Source organism: Drosophila subpulchrella, chromosome 2R (genome assembly GCF_014743375.2).
Source record: "Drosophila subpulchrella strain 33 F10 #4 breed RU33 chromosome 2R, RU_Dsub_v1.1 Primary Assembly, whole genome shotgun sequence".
NCBI lineage: Eukaryota > Metazoa > Arthropoda > Insecta > Diptera > Drosophilidae > Drosophila > Drosophila subpulchrella.
Window position 1 is genome coordinate 11,525,788 of NC_050611.1, and position 18,634 is coordinate 11,544,421.

The 18,634-nt window shown below is 47.3% G+C and overlaps 7 protein-coding genes across 7 annotated transcripts; 4 read left to right on the forward strand and 3 right to left on the reverse strand.

The window, feature by feature from the left end:
- Positions 1 to 569: 569 nt before the first annotated feature.
- On the forward strand, positions 570 to 4,625 carry LOC119550021 (ubiquitin carboxyl-terminal hydrolase 35). The gene is made up of 4 exons (XM_037858445.1): positions 570 to 1,500; positions 1,566 to 1,897; positions 2,232 to 3,069; positions 3,127 to 4,625. Exons 1-4 carry the CDS (start codon positions 688 to 690, stop codon positions 3,703 to 3,705), a joined length of 2,562 nt encoding a protein of 853 aa, XP_037714373.1. The 5' UTR covers positions 570 to 687; the 3' UTR covers positions 3,706 to 4,625.
- Positions 4,626 to 5,228: 603 nt separating this feature from the next.
- LOC119549794 (probable nucleoporin Nup54) lies at positions 5,229 to 7,891 on the forward strand. The gene is made up of 5 exons (XM_037858059.1): positions 5,229 to 5,454; positions 5,866 to 6,396; positions 6,456 to 6,822; positions 6,877 to 7,438; positions 7,501 to 7,891. Exons 1-5 carry the CDS (start codon positions 5,400 to 5,402, stop codon positions 7,840 to 7,842), a joined length of 1,857 nt encoding a protein of 618 aa, XP_037713987.1. The 5' UTR covers positions 5,229 to 5,399; the 3' UTR covers positions 7,843 to 7,891.
- On the reverse strand, positions 5,452 to 5,833 carry LOC119549798. Its single transcript, XM_037858064.1, has 2 exons — positions 5,639 to 5,833; positions 5,452 to 5,585 (listed from the first exon to the last, which is right to left on the reverse strand). The coding sequence occupies exons 1-2, from the start codon at positions 5,713 to 5,715 to the stop codon at positions 5,477 to 5,479; spliced, it is 186 nt and encodes a 61-aa protein (XP_037713992.1). The 5' UTR covers positions 5,716 to 5,833; the 3' UTR covers positions 5,452 to 5,476.
- A 12-nt stretch (positions 7,892 to 7,903) lies between the features above and the next one.
- Positions 7,904 to 9,429, forward strand: LOC119549797. Its single transcript, XM_037858063.1, has 2 exons — positions 7,904 to 8,608; positions 8,669 to 9,429. The coding sequence occupies exons 1-2, from the start codon at positions 8,591 to 8,593 to the stop codon at positions 9,371 to 9,373; spliced, it is 723 nt and encodes a 240-aa protein (XP_037713991.1). The 5' UTR covers positions 7,904 to 8,590; the 3' UTR covers positions 9,374 to 9,429.
- Positions 9,381 to 10,895, reverse strand: LOC119549796 (deoxyribose-phosphate aldolase). Its single transcript, XM_037858062.1, has 3 exons — positions 10,600 to 10,895; positions 9,954 to 10,537; positions 9,381 to 9,891 (listed from the first exon to the last, which is right to left on the reverse strand). The coding sequence occupies exons 1-3, from the start codon at positions 10,640 to 10,642 to the stop codon at positions 9,469 to 9,471; spliced, it is 1,050 nt and encodes a 349-aa protein (XP_037713990.1). The 5' UTR covers positions 10,643 to 10,895; the 3' UTR covers positions 9,381 to 9,468.
- Positions 10,896 to 10,949: 54 nt separating this feature from the next.
- On the reverse strand, positions 10,950 to 12,804 carry LOC119549795 (putative ATPase N2B). The gene is made up of 4 exons (XM_037858061.1): positions 12,277 to 12,804; positions 11,620 to 12,222; positions 11,312 to 11,563; positions 10,950 to 11,244 (listed from the first exon to the last, which is right to left on the reverse strand). The coding sequence occupies exons 1-4, from the start codon at positions 12,673 to 12,675 to the stop codon at positions 11,122 to 11,124; spliced, it is 1,377 nt and encodes a 458-aa protein (XP_037713989.1). The 5' UTR covers positions 12,676 to 12,804; the 3' UTR covers positions 10,950 to 11,121.
- A 1,670-nt stretch (positions 12,805 to 14,474) lies between these two features.
- On the forward strand, positions 14,475 to 16,517 carry LOC119550208 (luciferin 4-monooxygenase-like). The gene is made up of 5 exons (XM_037858757.1): positions 14,475 to 14,648; positions 14,711 to 14,918; positions 14,977 to 15,163; positions 15,225 to 15,341; positions 15,399 to 16,517. Exons 1-5 carry the CDS (start codon positions 14,508 to 14,510, stop codon positions 16,351 to 16,353), a joined length of 1,608 nt encoding a protein of 535 aa, XP_037714685.1. The 5' UTR covers positions 14,475 to 14,507; the 3' UTR covers positions 16,354 to 16,517.
- The last annotated feature ends 2,117 nt before the right edge of the window (positions 16,518 to 18,634 follow it).

The following is an 18,634-nucleotide window of genomic DNA, read 5'->3' on the forward strand; positions in this document are numbered from 1 at the left end:
GCACGTTCAAGCGGGCTTGTGGCGATCTGGCAGCCCTGACGATTAATAACTTACACCCCTGCACTATCGTGCAGAGTCAGCCTGCCCGTCATGCCGTCTGATCGTCTCGATAACGCTTTCACTGACTCAGTAGACAACATTAACAAATCCGAAAAAATATCACAAAGAATTCGTTGAAAAACAGTCAAAATTGTAGTAATTAGGGTAAATCGCATCAATCCGAGCTACCCAGTCGAAGGGCCAACGCGAGCGCATCGAATCGGAGCCGCAGACGAGCAGGAAAACCCCGAAAAAAGGGACATAGATGTGGCACGGGCCACCGACCCTTCCGTGCAGCACATTCGTCTAGGACTCGGCGGAGCAGAAGTGCTGGTGGTGCAGGCGCAGTTTCTGGCCGGGATCGGGCAGGGATCGAGGCGCACTCGAGACCCGTCGCAAGGTCGCAGGCACATCGTAACGACGACACGTAACGGAGCGCGGTTCAAGGACACGCGGCTCAGACTCCTCGCTCAGAGTCGCAGGCATCGAAAAAGCCGCAGTGTTCGGGCGCTAGGCAAGCAGAAGCCTCCGTCCCCCGGCAGCTGGAAGCTCCAGTCGGCCCTGTGGTCCACCAGCCTTCGCGTCCCCCACATCAACGCCCGCACTCGCACTCGCGCCCACTCCCACGCCCGGCGACTACTGCGCGAGATGGCCGTCAAGCAGAACAACAGCGAGGCGGGCGACGCCTCGGAGAATGCCGGAGGAGCGGGCGGTGGCATGCCGCCCAACATCAAGCCCCCCATGTCCGCCAATGGGATGAAGATACCCGACGAGAACGGAGCGCCCGAGGGCATGGGCACGGGTTCGCCAGCCGGGGAGACCCTGAACTCCAACCGACCTGGCAAGCGGGACATCAAGACCCTGCTGGCCCACCTCCATAGCATCGATCTGCCGGAGCAGGGCCACAACGTGATGGCCATCTGCGAGAGGGCCATCGTGGATCTGGCCCGTCTAGAGATCCCACGGGAGAGGGCCTCTTCTCCACATCTAAAGGAGGACGTGTGCCAGGTGGGCGCTTTTCTGGCCACGCGCAACGAGAAGTATCACCAGATGTTCTACCTGCGCGTCGTCTACGAGCTGATCACCAAGTCCCCATTCGATCCGCCGCCCTCTTGCGCCGTGGCCATTGTGTTCCAGCTGTTCGACTCCAACCAGATCCTCGAGGCGGTGCACTCGCTGCTGGAGCAAAATGTGCAGGACTCGAGCATCCGGAAGACGGTGAATCTGCTTTGCGATTGGATCACCTACTGCACCTTCTGCAGCAACCTCAACCTCTGGGTGCTGGCGCTCCTCGATGGGCTGCGGGACCAGGGCAAGCGGGTGCTGCTGGACGAGATTGCGCTGGACAACATCGAGAAGCTGTTCCATGTGATGTTCTTCCCAGCGCTGCGACCAAAGGCCGCCCCGGTGGTGTTCCGCATGCTGTCGACGATTAATCAGATGCCCGAGGTTTTCCACAAGGTGAAATTAGCTGAAATACATGTATTTTCCACTGTATAATTGACACTTGGTTTTTCTGCTTTTAGATCTTGCCTAGGATCCCCGTAGTGCTACAGTATATGAAGAGTCAGTCTACCACCATGGACGAGATCGGCCTGGAGACACGCAACTGTCTGCAGCAGCTGGTGGACCTTACCAGCGCACTTATGCTTCGTTTTTACGATCAAGACGACCTCTATGTCGCCGCCAAGAAGGCTCTCCAGCAGTACGAGCCCTCTCCGAACTGCGTGGCCTTGGCGCGAGCAATGCACGAGAATGCCCAGCCGTGGGGTCGACGGAATGCGAGGGTCGGACTGGTGAACCTGGGAAATACCTGCTACATGAACAGTGTACTTCAGGCACTGGCCATGACCAGCGAGTAAGTAATGGGCTTAAGCGACCTTATATGGAAATAGGGGGAATTCAGGCATTTTTATTTAACAATAACTCATTCTAAGATAGGGGTTCCTTGAAAAACGTTGAATTTGCTGTTCTGTTGAAAGCTTAGAGGTTCAAAATAAATATTTATGTTGGTTGGGCTTTATGTTTACAAGCTGGTTTTAGATGTCAGTTTCCCTTAACGCAATCAATCAGCAAGGCCACTTATTTTTTGTTTAAATGAGCATGTACTAATAATTTCATGGAAGCCACAGTTTACAACTCAATTCTATTCTTTATACCCATTTTAATTTATACCCTCTGTCCTCTTGCAGCTTCAGCAGGCAGATCTTGCTTATCGAGTGCGATTCACCGCTGCTCATGAAGGTGCAGCAGCAGATCGCCCTAATGCACCACTCGCTGCGCTACGAACTAACGCCCTCACGAGTGCTAAATGCAACCCGACCGCCAGGCTTTACACCCGGCCTTCAACAGGACAGCTCCGAGTTCCTAGGATATCTGCTCGACCTGCTGCACGAGCACGAGATCAACAGCGCCTCATCCGCTGGCCGCAATGTGGCTGCTCCGAAGACCAGCGCGGCGATCGATGACGTGCCCGCCCCGCTGAGCGAGGATATAGTGACCAGCGGCGTGATCCCGTACAACAGCAAGGATCGAGTGCTTAGCAGCGGTAGCAGCAGTGGCAATTGTAGTCACAAGCTGACTCCCACTCCTCCCGCGACACCCACCAAAGGCACAAACTGCTCGCAGCAACAAGGACAGCCGGCGACTCCCACGAAGCCGCCATCCACCATTGACAAGACGTTCGCCGGGAAGTTGTCCACCACCTACCGATGTCTGAGCTGCGGCTGGGAGAGCCGGAACGAGGACAGCTTCCGGGAACTGCAGCTGTCTTTCCCCGATGATAAGGACGATTGTGGAGCCACCAACTACTCGGTGCAGGACCTCATCGAGTACTACTGCTCGCCAGAGAAGCTGGACGGTGACAATCAATACTTCTGTCCACAATGCAAGAAGCTATGCGATGCGGAGCGCCATATCGGGGTCACCCAGGCGCCCAGGAACCTGATTCTCACGCTCAAGCAATTCAAGTACGATCAGAAGTACCACTTCCGTACCAAATTGATGCATAAGGTGTTTCACGATGAGAGCGTTAGTATCTGAAATTTGTTTCCACTTAATATGATAACTAACAATTTTGCATTGCAGGTCACCGTAAAGATGTCTGCCTCGGACTCGCTGCAGGAGATGTCTACGGTGCACTACGACCTGTATGCCGGAGTTGTGCACGCCGGCTACAGCATGGATTCCGGTCACTACTTTACGTTTGCGGCCGATCAAACGAAGAACTGGTACAAGTTCAATGATAACTTAGTTACCCACTCAAAGCCGGAGGAGATGCACAACCTCACTTCGCCCAACACGCCCTACATCCTGTTCTACAAGATGTGCGGCCGCTCCAACGAGTCCAACGGAGCCTCGGCCAGCTGCAGTTCGAGTGTAGGATCGGGATCGAGCCACCAGGTGGTCTCGTTGCCGCTTTCGCCGCCACTAACGCTGGAGGAATTGCCGCGCCAGCTGCGCGACTACGTTAGGAAGGACAACCATGTTTACAACGAGGAGTTACGGATGCAACGCTTTAAGCGCGGCAGTGGAGGTCACGGCAATGGATTCGTCAGCCGGCATACCTTCGGTGGCGATGGCGACGAGGACGATCAGGCGCCGCCGCCGTCCGGAGGGTGCGGTGGTAACGGACTGGGCATGAACATCAACCGCTTCGTCTTCTGAGGAAGTGGGAGCGAAGGTAGCGAGCACTCCGGAGGCCACTAGAACGTATAATTGTCTACTTTATAAAACACGCGCATACTAATCTAAATGTTACATATATTATATAGCCAGTGCATAATCAATCGAGATATATACGGCTACGTATATCGAGTGTGTGAGAATAGCTGGCTGCTGCGCCTTTCGTTCGCTCGTTCACTAGCTCCTCCCGTTGTTGTCCACGTTTCCTATCCTATCATGTTCCCCCTCCTCGATCCTTTCCCCCAAAAAATCAACATACTCATCCAATCATAAAAACGCAAACTATCAATGTATTTCCATTTACAAAACTGTTATAATTTTGTTGTTTTTGTTAACACAAACCTAGTTGTAGAACGAGCATATATGCGTACGCATACATATATAATTATAACGATTAAAAGCATCAGAATTAGCCAGAGAAGAGAGCGATATACTCGAATCCGAATCAGCCGATCTAAGAAGACCACTAACTTCCAAAGCAGTAAATCAGAAATGAAAGCACCTTAGTTTTTAACACACAACTCGCAGTAAAATCATATCTCGAGTTGCAATCGAACTAGCAAGAAGCTACAAAAAACAGATCGTCGCGACAATGACTTGTATAAATAGTTGGCGAGAGCGATATCGAAATCGGGCTATAACCCTCGGATCGTAACATTAGTTTCCCTGTTAATTTTGTGAATTTTAAAATATTTGCCAATGTGCGACACGAATTTGTAATTGATATATAAATGTATCTCTTTGGATCTGGTGAGCAGAGGTTGCGATGATTTTGAATGTTATTGCAATTAAATTGGAATAATTTCAAAGAAATTTGTATATGGTGTATGTCTATTGATAACCAAAATCTATACTATGCTATGCTATAAGTGTATCAATAAAGAAAAGAACAAGCCCAAAAAGAGAAATTATTAAGGGCGTGTTGGGATTATATCAAAGCCTCTAGAGCGCTCTGGAAAAATTGGAATTACCATATTTTAAAAAATCGTCGAATTCCTTGAAATTGAAAGAAAACAAAACTGAAAATTGTGAGCTCAGGTGGAATAGCGAATATTTATGGAGATGAACCTTAATTGATTGAGAATCAACAATTTTACCGCCAAATTTCAAATTCAAAAGTACTAAAAGTCCGTGGTCAAAGCTAAAACTATCGATACTTAGAGCAGGCCCGGATAATCATCGATACAGTCTAATTTTTTTAAACATCGATACATATAATTTAATTTACTTAAATATATTATACCCTTAGTAATTAAGAACCGATTAGAAAATTGAACTATAGACTTTAAGCCAGCCTAAAGTCTAAGTAGCTATGGCTGCCTACCCCTGTTGCTTTAGTTTTAACTTTAAGCAAGCAGTTTGTAAATAAATAAATATTAAATTGATATACCAAAAATCAAAAGAAATGTTTTATTTATTTTATTAATTTGACAAAACAGCACAAACCTTAAAATTGATCAAGTTTGCTTTGCTTTAAAATATAACGATATAATTATTTCCTTTTTATAAAATATATCGAAAATATCACATCCCTATCCTATCAGAAGCGCCAAAATTTTACGTTTATTAGGATTAAGACTATTTTTATTGAACTAAAACAGAGAGTTAGCAAGTCAGCCTTTAGGAAAGGCATACCAAATTCTTTGGCAACGTATTCTTCATAAGATTCCCTCATCATGTCCTTCTTCGGAGCCAACACGTCGCTGGGAGCAACAAGCACGCCGACCAAGAGTGAGTTGCCGTAAACAAAACCTCATGCCCTCTTCTCCAGGTACTTGTGGGGTCCGATTCCACTTGGCGGTGGCCGCAGCAGCTTCTTGGCGTCCTGCAGGCTGTGGATGCGAATGTCCTTGGGATCGATGCTAGAAAAAAGCAGTGAATGGGTTTTAGAACTACAGCATTGCCAGATATTCACCCCTTCTTGTGGACCACATAGGCCACATATCCCACGAAACCCAGCACGAGGATTAGCAAAATATAGACCACAGCCATTTCCCACGACCAGAAGGCGTCCACTGTTCGAGTCGAACTGAGGGCGCAGCTTAGAAATTGAAAACCCGAAATCGGAGATAAGATCTCAGGGCGGAAGCCTAATTTCCAAAACACTGACCCATTTTTCTGTCTTCTTATCGCCCCGCTCAGCAACTGGTGGCCTCTTTGGATCGCCGTTTGGAGCACCAGCCGCTGCCAGCCAGCCAGCACCCGCTTTTGGAACACAGGCCGCACAGACATCGGCCTTTGGCACGCAACAGGCTACATCTGCCTTTGGAGCAGGTTCCGCCTTTGGAGCACCCGCTGCTGCTCCGGCTTTTGGTGCCCCGGCAGCTGCTCCGGCCTTTGGAGCCGCCACATCAACTCCTGGCTTTGGCGGCTCCGCCTTTGGCAGTGCTCCGGCCTTTGGAGCGGCAACAACTACAACAGCTGGTACGGGTATTGGCGGAGGTGGGTTCGGGGGATTTGGAGCAGCTCCTGCAACGAGTCAGGCCAGTTTATTCGGCGCTCCAGCGACCAGTGCAGCACCACCGGCTTTTAGTGGATTCGGCCAGCCTGCAGCGAGTGCAGCGCCAGCAAGTGGATTTGCAGGCTTTGGGGCAACCACAACATCGGCACCTGCTTTCGGTGGCTTTGGAGCCAACCAGTCCACTAGCTTTGGAGGCGGAGCATTTGGATCCAGTGAGTTTGTTTAACCAATTAGCCTTTGTGTGGTATTCCTAACCTGGTTTGTGTTTCAGCCTTTGGAAAGCCAGCAAATTCAACAGTCACGCCGGGATTTGGTGGTTTCGGTGGCACTAACTTCATGCTTGGACAGCCGCAACAGCAGCCAGCGCCCATTTCGGCCGATGAGGCGTTTGCCCAATCCATTCTAAATGTTTCCATTTTTGGCGATGACCGGGATAAAATAGTGGCGAAATGGAACTACTTGCAGGCCACATGGGGCACTGGGAAGATGTTCTACTCTCAGAGTGCGGCGCCGGTGGACATCACGCCGGAGAACGTGATGTGCCGCTTTAAGGCCATCGGTTATAGTCGCATGCCGGGCAAAGATAACAAACTGGGACTGGTGGCCCTCAACTTCTGCAGAGAACTTTCTGCCGTTAAGTAAGTTTGTTAAAGTACTTTACCGCACCATGGTATTTATAACCTTTACTTTAGGCCTCACCAGCAGCAAGTGGTGCAAACTCTGCATAGTCTATTTGGCAGCAAGCCAAACATGCTGGTTCACATTGATTCCATCAAGGAGCTGGAGAACAAAAAGTGCCAGATGGTGATCTACGTGGAGGAGAAGTTGCAGCATGCGCCAAACGAAAGCAAGCGTATATTGGCCACCGAACTCTCGAACTACCTGAATCAGCCATCGCTGAAACCCCAACTTAACAATCTTGGCATTGGAGAGGCTTTGGCTCTGGTCTTGCCCGACGAAGATCAGTTGAAGGAGTATCTGGAAAATCCCCCTAGAGGCGTGGATCCGCGCATGTGGCGTCAGGCCAATTCGGACAATCCAGATCCTAGCAAATTTATCCCAGTTCCCATGGTGGGTTTCAACGACTTGAAGTGGCGCGTTAAGTGCCAGGAGCAGGAAACGGATACACATGCCTTGTACATGAAGAAAGTGGAGGGTGAGCTCACGGAATTAAGACAGCGTCACGCCACGGCCACAGCCAAGATTCTGGAGCATAAACGAAAATTAGCCGAGCTCGGACATCGCATACTCAGGGTAGGAAAATAGTGTTCTAAGGAACTTATTTATCATTTAACTAACTGCTTTGTCATCTCCAGATTATTGTAAAGCAAGAGTGCACCCGCAAGGTGGGCACCTCCCTGACACCCGAGGAAGAGGCCATGCGCACTAAGCTCCAGAACATGCAGGCCGTCGTGTCCGCTCCCACCCAGTTCAAGGGCCGCCTCAGCGAGCTGCTCTCCCAAATGCGCATGCAGCGCAATCAGTTCGCCGTTAACGGAGGAGCCGAATATGCCATCGACAAGGAGGCCGAGGACGAGATGAAGACCTTCCTGACCATGCAACAACGCGCCATGGAGGTGCTGAGCGAGACAGTCAACAAGGACCTGAAGGCACTCGATGTTATCATTAAGGGACTGCCCGAACTGCGGCAATCGTGATAGGAGAATGTCTGATATGTTGAATAAATCCCTCATATGTTGAACACAAGGCGACGATTTTGCGATGATCTCGAGTCAACGAACAAGTTGTGGCCGTTACACTTTTGCCATTATGCCGTCGTTTAGCATTTCCTGCAGCTTTGAACTTGCACTTTTACGGGCAATGAGTCGAAACAATCGAAACGGGTTCACACATTCGTCCCCATTGCTGCGGAAATAATTGTGTGGGTCAATGCACTTGCAATGAAAACTGAACAGCCTAGCTCTTTCGGTGCGCCCGACTTTTCCCTGGCCACTGCCTGAAATTGGACAATTTCGACGGCCAGGCGGCAGGCAATCGCTTGGACTCATTATGAGTGACAAACGGTTCGTCTCTGGCGGTTCCAGTTTATTCAACTCCAGCATCGACTTCGGGATCGCTGTTACATTAACATTATTATGCGCTCTGGTGTGTGCATACATGTGCCCATGCAGTCTAGTTTGTCTCGTTACATATTTATTTCTCGTGTGGGAAACTAGTTTTCTCCCAGCCAACCAGGCTCCGGGCTGGTTTGTTGTTGGCCATTGATGGCGGAGACTTCCGAGCTTCCGTTTCGAGCACGTAGCGCCAGTATAAATGAATTGGCTAGCTGCAAGGAGGCCTCACTTCGTGTGAGATCTCTAAAAGTGAAGGTGGTCGAATTGGAGCACTGCCTATGAGAAGTCGAAAGTGATTCGTTCGTTAAGAGCTATTGGAATTATATTGGACATGAATGGTTTATTGGTTGTGAGTTTAGGGAATCCCTGATAAGCGTGAAAATCGGACTAAGTTATCCCATCCTTGCAGCTGCTCTTGGTCGCCTTTTGCTGCAGTGTGGTCGCCAAGCCTCCTGCGGCTCGGCGGGCACAACTGCACGACGATGTCCAGCTCATCCATCCCCACATCATTACCATAGAGCGTTTAGAGAACCTACTGCGGCGTGCTGGCGAAATTTTTGGGCCCGCTCTGGAGGAAGATGCCATGGCGGAGGCCAGTAGCCAGGTGCATGAGCAAGTGCAGCCCCAGCAAAGACTGCTGCCACCTACGGAGCAGCCGTATAACTTCTACTTGCCGCTCTTCGACTATGTGGAGCCCAAGCTGGATGCCAAGAGCCGGATGATGGAGAAGATTGCTCCTCCGCCGCAGAAGTCAGAGCACAATTACTATGCGGACAAGCCAAAGAAGAAGCCAAAGAAGTTCAATGCGGCCAACAAGCACATCAACCTCAATCTCAAGTGGCTAAACACCTACGAGAAGGCCATGGGAGGAGCCACTGCCCCCAAGGCCATGTATCTCGAGCAGGACGAGCGCAACCGAATAAATTTCGATGACTCCTTCTTTGCGGTGGACATGCAGGTGAAAATGCCGGACAATCAGCCGCACAAGGAGTCGGTCTCGCACGCAGAACTCCTGCAGCACGGCGAGGAGCAGGCGGAGGAGGATCTGATGGCGGCTCCGGCGCAGTTAGCCTTCAACTTCAAATCTCCCGTCCAGGACGAACGTCGCGCATAGATGGGAATTGTTTTTTGTTATAGGTTTTAGTCAGTTGTATAAAAATGCTACAATAAATGCACTGCGTGTGAGTAAAGGCTAAATTAAAGCTCCGCTTACTGGGCCGCCTCCTTCTTCTTCCGCAGCTCCTTGCAGAAGGTTTCGGCGGCAGCAGCCTCGCGAGAAACGGGCTGGTGTTTGAGGGCTTCCTCCTCCTCCAGTTTCTTGACTCCCTCGCGTACAACGCGCTCTATGTCGTCCAACAGACCGGAAGCTCCAAAACGGAACCTCTCGGGACGCAGCCAGCGGATGCCAAGGGTTTCGTTGACCAGCGTCATCCAGGCAATCGCATCTCGCACAGTCTTAACTCCACCGGCTGGCTTAAGGCCCACAATCTGGCAGGTGCGTCGCTTGAACTCCTGGATGGCGAATATCATGACCAGGCCAACGGGCAGAGTAGCATTGACGGTCTCCTTTCCAGTGGAGGTCTTAATGAAATCCGCTCCTGCCAGCATGCAAACCATGGCTGCCTTGTAGACCTAAAAGGAGCCAAGGGATTTATAACTACATATTAAAAATAATTAAGCGATGATGTTCATACATTCTCCATGGTACCCAGCTCTCCGATGGCCAGAATGGTTTTCAAATGAGCCCTCTGCCCACATGCACTGCGCATGAGCACCACCTCGTTGTACAGGGCCTCCCAGTCGCCCACCAGGGCCAACTGGCGATTGATCACAATGTCGATCTCCGTGGCGCCAGCCAAGATGGCGTGGCTGATCTCCTGCAGGCGCGTCTGCAGGCCATACTGGCCGGTGGGAAAGCCCGTGGCCACCGCTGCAATGGCCACCTTGTCCAGTTTGTCGTACTGCTGTAGCGTTGTGTACACATCCTTTACCCTGGCCGGATAGACGCACACTGCAGCCGTGTGCATCTCGGGGATGAGGGCTCGATCGAAGAATTTGTCGAAGAACTGCGGCTCAAAGGGGTAGCAGGCGCGGAGGCACAGCCTGCGGACATTGGCAGCCGTATCATCGCCGGCCAAGGTGGTCAGATCGGTCAGCATCAGAGCTCGGAGAGCCCAGGCGATCTCGTTGGGCCCGGTGACATGGCAGCGCTGCGACACCGTCATGGCGATCTCCTCGATCTGGCGCAACGAGATGTTCACCGTCAGCAGGGAGGGATCTGCAAACAATCATTAAATATACATATATATTTATCCAATTTGTTCGCATGTGTTGTCTCACCAAAGGGCAGGGTTTTGTTTACTTCCAGTTCCTTCACATCCATGTTGCTTATCACCGTCAAAACCCCACAATTTTGCAGATTAATTTCCACTTAAAGATACAATCGATCACTTGTTCCTGACCTTTAATCTTCTCCCGAACCTCAACCGAAGGAACTTGGGGGAATTCTTATCAATTTGATTATTGAACAGCTGATGGCAGTGTTGCCAGATCGCGCTGTATAACTAATAATTTTAGAGATCAAAACAGTTACAAGATCACCGGTGACAAACTATTTTGTAATCCTAAAGTAGATTTTGTATCTTTAAAATATAAAATGTTACAAATAAACGCTTGGGTAACTTTGTCTATTTTTTTTATTGCTTCTTTAATACTTGCGAAAGTCATCTATTGTAAATATTGCATTTTTGATAGGAAATTAATATGTACAAGAAACTTTTTTTTTTTAAATTCCACGACACCGAGGTAGAAAACAAATAATTTAATTGCGCTAATTGAACTACTGCTTTGTGACATGAGGTTTTAGCGATGTTTGGCCCACTGCTCCCAGTATTCCCGCTTCTGCATTTCGTAGAGCCGAGATAAAGTGCGATCGAAGGCGAATAGCTCTTCCTCACCGGTGAAAAAACTGGATTTGGATTCGCTCTGTTAAGTGAGACGGGATTTTGTGTTATGGTATTCAAATAGGTTAGTTCAATATAAGACCACTCACTATTTTCAAGTCGTCCATCAATGTACGTTCGGAGTCGGAGAGGTCACTGGAACCTCCCGAAAAACTGAATAAATTTTCCAGTGGAACGTCGGAAGATATGACCACGCGCACTCTGTTATTGTACAGGGTATCTATGAGCGTTATAAAGCGTCGCATCTGCGCCTTTACATCCAGGGTCAGTTGGGGCACATCTCGGATGAGGACGGTGTGAAAGAACTGGGAGATTTGCAGGAAATCACTGCCAGCCAGAGGCTAATGGAATAGGTTTTTAGTAATCGTCAGATATTCGTCGAATTTTATATGCTTACGCGATCACAGAGTTCCGAGAAAGTGCTGTCCAGCACCTGTCCACAGGTCCGATTGAACGTCAGATCCCTCCCGAAGTGAGTCAGGGTCCGCGGCCGGATAATATCGTTCTCCTCGGCGCACAGGATCTTGAACATGCGATTCATGCTGCCCTCCGCATCCGTTTGACCCTTGACGAAGTAGTTGGTGTCCCCGGACTGAGCTATCCGCCGGTAGTCAATAGAGTCCAATTGGGACACCTTGCAGCGCTTCTGAAGCAGACCGATGAAGGGCAGGAAGTTCGTGCGCTGCAGGCCGTTCTTGTACAGATCCTCCGGGTGTCGATTGCTGGTGGCGACCACCACAATGCCATGCCGGAAGAGGTGGGTGAATAGCCGCTTCAGCACCATGGCATCAGCTATGTCCGTAACCTGGAACTCGTCGAAGCAAATCAACCAGGACTCGCTAGCAATTAAGTCAGCCACCGGCCTAGTGGGATCGAAGGGAGCGGGCTTTTCCGAGTTGAAGGCCCGGTCAACAGGTCCCTGCCTCTGCTTGGCCTCGTGGATGCGGGTGTGTACGCTGTTCATGAAGGACGTAAAGTGGACGCGCTGCTTGCGATCAATCTGAAAGACAAACTCATGGTTAATTTGCTGCTGGAAATCAGATTCAGTGCCAACCTTGGTGCAGCAGTCGAAGAAGAGGTCCATCAGCGTGGTTTTGCCCACGCCCACACTACCGTAGAGGTACAGCCCCTGGGGGGCGTGGTTGCCCGCATAGGGATCATCCTGATCGTCGTCGTCGGAGGACTTTCGGCCGAAAAGGGAACTGAAGAACCCACCACCGCCAGCTCCTCCTACTTTGTAGCTGGGCCTATAGCCTTGGATCTTGTGGTACAGGGCATCCAGCTCCTTCATCGTCTGGAACTGCCTTTCGTCGGTCATCAGTTGGCCGGAACTGACGCGCTGCTGGTACTCCTTCAGCGGACTGAGGCCACTCATGTGGCAGGCGGGCGCCCACAGCAGCAGGGGCTTCTGCCGCGCGCAGCGGACCACGACCCCGAGGTGGTAGGGAAACATTGCAGTGTGGAACAATTAGCGCGCAAATCGGAGATAATTCCTCGTCACCTAAACATTACATAAAACTAGAGACTTCCGCGTTTATGACCGCGAATTTTGGCTGTTGGCCGTGAAATTTTAGCAACCAGGGCTGCAAGCAACTACAGCTGGTCTGACAGCTGTTCGGAGTGATGCCGGACCGGCTGGAGAGCTGCCAGACTGTTCTGACACAACCGCCGTTTAAAATTTAAATATTGGTTACATCTGCAACTGGTTAATATATACATTTTTAAGAAGCCATATAAAATATAAACTTTTAATAAATGAGAACTGCAAAATCATTTAGCAGTGAAATAGTGCCACCAAGGAAACCATTGAGCATTTTAGAACCGAATTATAGGTCAACATTTTTCTCTGATTAAGAAAATCTTCCAAAAGCTATAGAGAAATTGAAGCCTGAGTGCTAAAATATGTTTGTGTGAATCTGAGAATTCTATCGATTAAGTAACGAACAGTAGGCGACAATAACAAGACTTAACCTACGTATACCTCTAATCAGGAATGCGAGGTAACCAAAGGATTAATAGCCCCATAAAACTTGTTATGATAGCTTTTAAATCTCACGAGTAGTAAAAATGGGCAATGATCACATTACTGTGCCACTTCCTGGACAATTGTAAGGCTTGCGTGATTTGAATCAGAGATAGTCAGGTGTTTTATTTGGCAAGTTCCCCCCGGTGCTTAAGGGCTTTGGATTTTCGCTTCGATTTAGCATTGAACGAGAAAGATTAGATAGGTAGATAGGTACCTTTGTGAATACCACTTCCATATTTACTCCACTTTTAAGCATACCTTAATTCCCTGCGAATAAAGTAGAGTGGACAAAGTTCGTGGTATTAGCGGGAATTTCAGTTAAATGGTTGGTGTTAACCTACTGAAAATTTTCGCAGACTTTCAGAACAATGAGGCGGATTAATGTATTTAGATTAAAGACACTGGGTACCTTAAGGCTATGGGGCAAGGTATACCCTGCGGTTGTTAAAAGAGTTTAGATTAGATAAACGTTATTAGTATGCGTAAAGCTGGACCAAAAGCACCATAGCCCTCTTTAGTCATTATATGACAAGAAGCACGCGTGGCCGAATGGTTAAGACGTCTGGCTATGGTGTGAGCAGTTGCGGGTTCGAGTTCATGCCGGGGTTGTCTGAGGTAAGGATTTTTCCATTTGTTATTTATATGTTTATAAAAAGTATTTATATAAAATAAATCTTACATAAATACAGGTAAATATAAAAATTTATATACTATATTACCATGTAATAATTGCCTTTAAAATTAGAAACGGTTTTATCCATTTAAAATCCAAAATTGGTATACAAAACCAACCAAATTCCTCAAATGTAGAAAAAGGTAATCTTACAAAATAAATATTTTTTTTCTTATTTTAAGAAAATTTTCCTTAATTTTAAGGTTATTTACCATACATTTAAGAAAAATTTGTCATTATTTCCAGAAATGGCAAACCATAAATTCAAGAAAATTATTTACTTAAAATAAAGGCGAGTCGCCGTTGGCTCAAATTCATAGGCGATTTTCTTGATTTAAGGGCGATTTTTTTTTTGGGTGTATAAAATAGTCATGGCCCAGGCTGAAATCTATGGTTGCACTATCTTCAGCAGGCACAGATAAGATGGTACAGGTGTTAGCCACTTGCTGTGGATCCACTCAAGGTGTCTATCGAGACTGGATTCCCACAGTTCTGGCTCCTTATAAATAGAACTGAATTATGTTGCGTTAACCATAGTGAACGGCACTTTCCTACGGCAAGCATTATATTTGGAGAAAACCACATCATGGCTATGATACCCACCACCTACAACGAAAAGGATAATGTCTGGAGCGGAGCCAAGCGCAACTCCATGTACAACTATGACACCTCCGTGGGCGAAATCATTTTCAACAACATGAAAAACTGGCCCAAGAACGTGTGTCAGGTGAGTCTGCCCAGAAAGGACTGTATATGGGCCAATATTGTAACTAAAAAGCAATCCAACAGATATGTGATGTTGATGGAGTAACCGTGACCTTCGAGCGGGGTCTCACCTGGGCCATTCGGATAGCCCAGTACCTCAAGAAAAGAGGTCTAAACCACAAGGATGTGATTGGCATTGCAGCCAAAAACTCAACTTATGTGATGCCCTTGGGAGTGGCATGTCTTATGAATGGCACCCCATTTCATTCGGTTAATCCTGTGCTAGATGATGGTTGGTATAGTTTTCGGAAAACTGTGATTCATTACTATATATCAAACACAAATTGCAGCTACGTTAACCCATGTGTTCTCGATCACTAAGCCAACACTGATATTCTGTGATGGTCACGAGTACGATAAGGTTCACAAGGCTACAGTGGGATGGCATCCGGAAATCCTAACCCTCACGGAACATGTTGAAGGAGTCCAGGGCATTGAGACCCTGCTGGATCCTACCACAACTGAAAGGATGTATCAGTGAGTATAAAGAATGTAGGATAGCCTTATATTGTAGCTAACCGAGCTTCCATATATGTAGACCAGAAGTCTTGAAGGAAGGTGGGGATCAAACCGTTGCCATCCTGTGCTCCTCAGGAACTACTGGTCTGCCCAAGGCTGTCTGCATTTCCAACAGCATTCTGATTCAGGAAAGCATGTAAGTCCGTGTACCTTACCCACGAATTATGATGTCAATATTGAATTATCTTATCAGGTTGATCACCAGTCAGTCGGTTATCTATGTAGGAAGCTGTTTGGACTGGATCACGGGTCTGTGGGCCTTTGTCTTCAGCACCGTGTTCGGTTCCACTCGTATTATCAGCAACAAAGCCTTTACTCCCGAGTACTTTGTGGGCTTGGTGAAGAAGTACAAGATCAACTATGCGATTCTTCCACCTCGTCATCTATCCGCCCTGATCACTTGTCCGGATGCCAAGCCGGAAGCTCTGGCTCCCATTACTCATCTGAACTACGGTGGAGGCTCGATTTCGTCGGCCACCCTGCAGCGATCCCAGGAACTCTGTAAGACAGCCATGTTCAATTCGGCATATGGGATGACAGAGGTGGGCGCCATCACGATCAATATTGGAATCAGCAACGTTTCCTCGGCGGGCCGTCCTATACCGGGAATAAAGATTCGGATCGTGGACGAAGACGGCAAGAATCTGGGCTACAACGAGGTGGGAGAAATCTATGTGCACACGGGTCAGGCCTGGAACGGATACTACGGAAACCCAGTTGAGACTCGACGCATGCAGGACTTCGAGGGATGGTTCCACACCGGCGATCTGGGCTACTTCGATGAGCAGAACTTCCTGTACATAGTGGATCGCAAAAAGGAGATCCTTAAGTACCAGGGTCTCCACTACTGGCCCACCGAGATCGAGGGCGTCATCTCGGAGCTGCTGCAGGTGCAGGATGTGTGCGTGGTGGGGATCTACGATGAGCGGGAGGGCGATGCGGCGGGGGCACTGGTTGTCAAGAGCAAGGGAGCCAACATTTCCGGCAAGGAGATCGTGGACCACGTGGCCAAGCGACTGCCCGCCACGCAGAAGCAACTGAGAGCCGGCGTCCAGTTCACCGACAAGCTGCCCGCCAATGTCAATGGCAAGACAATGCGAAAGACGGCACGCGACGTGTTCGTCGCCCAGAAAGGAGCGGGAAAGTGAGATCTGAACGATCCACACGATCGAGTATAGTTTTAATCACAAGTGCCAGGGGATACTTGAAACGCTTCACAAGTACTGCCCGAGTGCCCTGGTTGAGAAGAGCCCTCTAAAACGAGGTGACCTTTGAAGCCCAATAAATTGTATTGTACCTAGAAACCTTTTAATCCCTTTTCAATTTCTGTCTGATCAAGATTAGGAGCGTAATACTTTCAAAAGGTTTCGGACTTTGGTTGTTAAATATGAGGATAAGTCATCATTGTAGCCTTGAAAATCTGAAAATGTTTGAAAATATTTCAAATATTCAAAGTTTTCCGAGTTGTAGCTCACAATATACTCTGTGGCCTCACCATTTATTCGCAAAAATTAAAGGGTCACATTATAGTTGTAAACTAAACAAGGAAGAACGCTATAGTCGAGTACCTCGACTATCAGATACCCGTTACTCAGCTAAAGGGACCAAAGGAAAATGGAGATATGCAAGCAGCAAATGCGCCACCTACCGGCGGTAGACAGATTCAAGCGATGTGGGCGTTAGAGTAGGCGTGGCAAAGTTTTTTTTTAATCAATCGATAGGTATTGACGAGACCAATACATTTCATTTAAAATTTTTTATCTAGCATGAAAATTGTGGGCGCCACAGATTTGGGCGGTTTGTGGGCGTGGCATATTCGCGTGACAAACTTGCGCTGCGCTCAAGCCTACGGAATCTAAATCTGAAATCTCGTTTATCTATCTTTGATATTTTCCGAGATATCCGCGTTCATATTTACGATTTTTTGAAGTTTGTGGGCGGTTTGTGGGCGTTAAAGTGGGCGTGGCAAACTTTTTTTTAGGTCAATCGGTAGGTATTGATGAGAATAATACATTTCAGTTAAGATTTTTGTTCTAGCATCAAAACTGTAGGAGCCACAGTTTTGGGCGGTTTGTGGGCGTTAGAGTGGGCGTGGCACTCTTCTGAAACAAACTTGCGCTGCGCAGGAATCTCAGGAATCTGCATGCCTAATCCCAGTATTGTAGCTCTTAAAGTTTCCGAGATCTCAGCGTTCATACGGACAGACGGACATGGCTAGATCGACTCGGCTAGTGATCCTGATCAAGAATATATATACTTTATGGGGTCGGAAACGCTTCCTTCTGCCTGTTACATACTTTCCGACGAATCTTACTAGATTCTTTTACTCTACGAGTAACGAGTATAAAAATATATCACCTAAATTGGTAAAGCGCAACTCAAGATATAATTAAATAACACAGAGATACCAAAAAAATGTTCTTAAAAAAATATTTTAAAAAAATTAACTATTGACAATTTTTTAATCTTCTTTTTTGTTATCAAGGGGTCCAACTCTAACAGAAACTACCATCATCCTCTTTTCAAAATATTATTTTGTTAGCTAGTGCTATCAATGTTTTTCGCTAACATGCAACTAATTTGGACTGTGGTGTGATGATTTTGATAAAAAGTATATTCACGAGACTCAATTTTGTTTGCAAAAATAAAAGAAATAAAAAAAAATAACCAATAATAGAACTCAAAAATGATTCATAAATTAAAAACGTGTCATTATAAAACGTTAATTTAATTGACTTTCTTATCGTTGGAGAACGCTACGCTTCTTAGATAGCCAATCGTTTAAAGACCTCCAACCTAATTAGCTTTTGTGATTAGGTATACGTTTATTATAATAAGAACTAGATTGAAAATTTAAATATTGGTTACATCTGCAACTGGTTAATATATACATTTTTAAGAAGCCATATAAAATATAAACTTTTAATAAATGAGAACTGCAAAATCATTTAGCAGTGAAATAGTGCCACCAAGGAAACCATTGAGCATTTTAGAACCAAATTATAGGTCAACATTTTTCTCTGATTAAGAAAATCTTCCAAAAGCTATAGAGAAATTGAAGCCTGAGTGCTAAAATATGTTTGTGTGAATCTGAGAATTCTATCGATTAAGTAACGAACAGTAGGCGACAATAACAAGACTTAACCTACGTATACCTCTAATCAGGAATGCGAGGTAACCAAAGGATTAATAGCCCCATAAAACTTGTTATGATAGCTTTTAAATCTCACGAGTAGTAAAAATGGGCAATGATCACATTACTGTGCCACTTCCTGGACAATTGTAAGGCTTGCGTGATTTGAATCAGAGATAGTCAGGTGTTTTATTTGGCAAGTTCCCCCCGGTACTTAAGGGCTTTGGATTTTCGCTTCGATTTAGCATTGAACGAGAAAGATTAGATAGGTAGATAGGTACCTTTGTGAATACCAC

What these genes read in the sequence shown, in the direction of transcription:
- LOC119550208 (XM_037858757.1), top strand. Translation starts at nt 14,508, where the DNA reads ATGGCTATGATACCCACCACCTACAACGAAAAGGATAATGTCTGGAGC. An exon ending in TAATCCTGTGCTAGATGATG is followed by an intron (nt 14,919 to 14,976) that starts GTTGGTATAGTT and finishes CACAAATTGCAG; the next exon opens with CTACGTTAACCCATGTGTTC. An exon ending in ACAACTGAAAGGATGTATCA is followed by an intron (nt 15,164 to 15,224) that starts GTGAGTATAAAG and finishes CCATATATGTAG; the next exon opens with ACCAGAAGTCTTGAAGGAAG.
- LOC119549794 (XM_037858059.1), top strand. Translation starts at nt 5,400, where the DNA reads ATGTCCTTCTTCGGAGCCAACACGTCGCTGGGAGCAACAAGCACGCCG. An exon ending in AACAAGCACGCCGACCAAGA is followed by an intron (nt 5,455 to 5,865) that starts GTGAGTTGCCGT and finishes CGCCCCGCTCAG; the next exon opens with CAACTGGTGGCCTCTTTGGA. An exon ending in AGGCGGAGCATTTGGATCCA is followed by an intron (nt 6,397 to 6,455) that starts GTGAGTTTGTTT and finishes TTTGTGTTTCAG; the next exon opens with CCTTTGGAAAGCCAGCAAAT.
- LOC119549798 (XM_037858064.1), bottom strand. Translation starts at nt 5,715, where the DNA reads ATGGCTGTGGTCTATATTTTGCTAATCCTCGTGCTGGGTTTCGTGGGA. An exon ending in TATGTGGTCCACAAGAAGGG is followed by an intron (nt 5,586 to 5,638) that starts GTGAATATCTGG and finishes GCTTTTTTCTAG; the next exon opens with CATCGATCCCAAGGACATTC.
- LOC119549796 (XM_037858062.1), bottom strand. Translation starts at nt 10,642, where the DNA reads ATGGATGTGAAGGAACTGGAAGTAAACAAAACCCTGCCCTTTG. An exon ending in AAACAAAACCCTGCCCTTTG is followed by an intron (nt 10,538 to 10,599) that starts GTGAGACAACAC and finishes GATTGTTTGCAG; the next exon opens with ATCCCTCCCTGCTGACGGTG. An exon ending in AGCTGGGTACCATGGAGAAT is followed by an intron (nt 9,892 to 9,953) that starts GTATGAACATCA and finishes GGCTCCTTTTAG; the next exon opens with GTCTACAAGGCAGCCATGGT.
- LOC119549795 (XM_037858061.1), bottom strand. Translation starts at nt 12,675, where the DNA reads ATGTTTCCCTACCACCTCGGGGTCGTGGTCCGCTGCGCGCGGCAGAAG. An exon ending in TCTTCGACTGCTGCACCAAG is followed by an intron (nt 12,223 to 12,276) that starts GTTGGCACTGAA and finishes TTTGTCTTTCAG; the next exon opens with ATTGATCGCAAGCAGCGCGT. An exon ending in TGATGGACGACTTGAAAATA is followed by an intron (nt 11,245 to 11,311) that starts GTGAGTGGTCTT and finishes CTCACTTAACAG; the next exon opens with AGCGAATCCAAATCCAGTTT.
- LOC119550021 (XM_037858445.1), top strand. Translation starts at nt 688, where the DNA reads ATGGCCGTCAAGCAGAACAACAGCGAGGCGGGCGACGCCTCGGAGAAT. An exon ending in TGCCCGAGGTTTTCCACAAG is followed by an intron (nt 1,501 to 1,565) that starts GTGAAATTAGCT and finishes TTCTGCTTTTAG; the next exon opens with ATCTTGCCTAGGATCCCCGT. An exon ending in AGGTGTTTCACGATGAGAGC is followed by an intron (nt 3,070 to 3,126) that starts GTTAGTATCTGA and finishes TTTGCATTGCAG; the next exon opens with GTCACCGTAAAGATGTCTGC.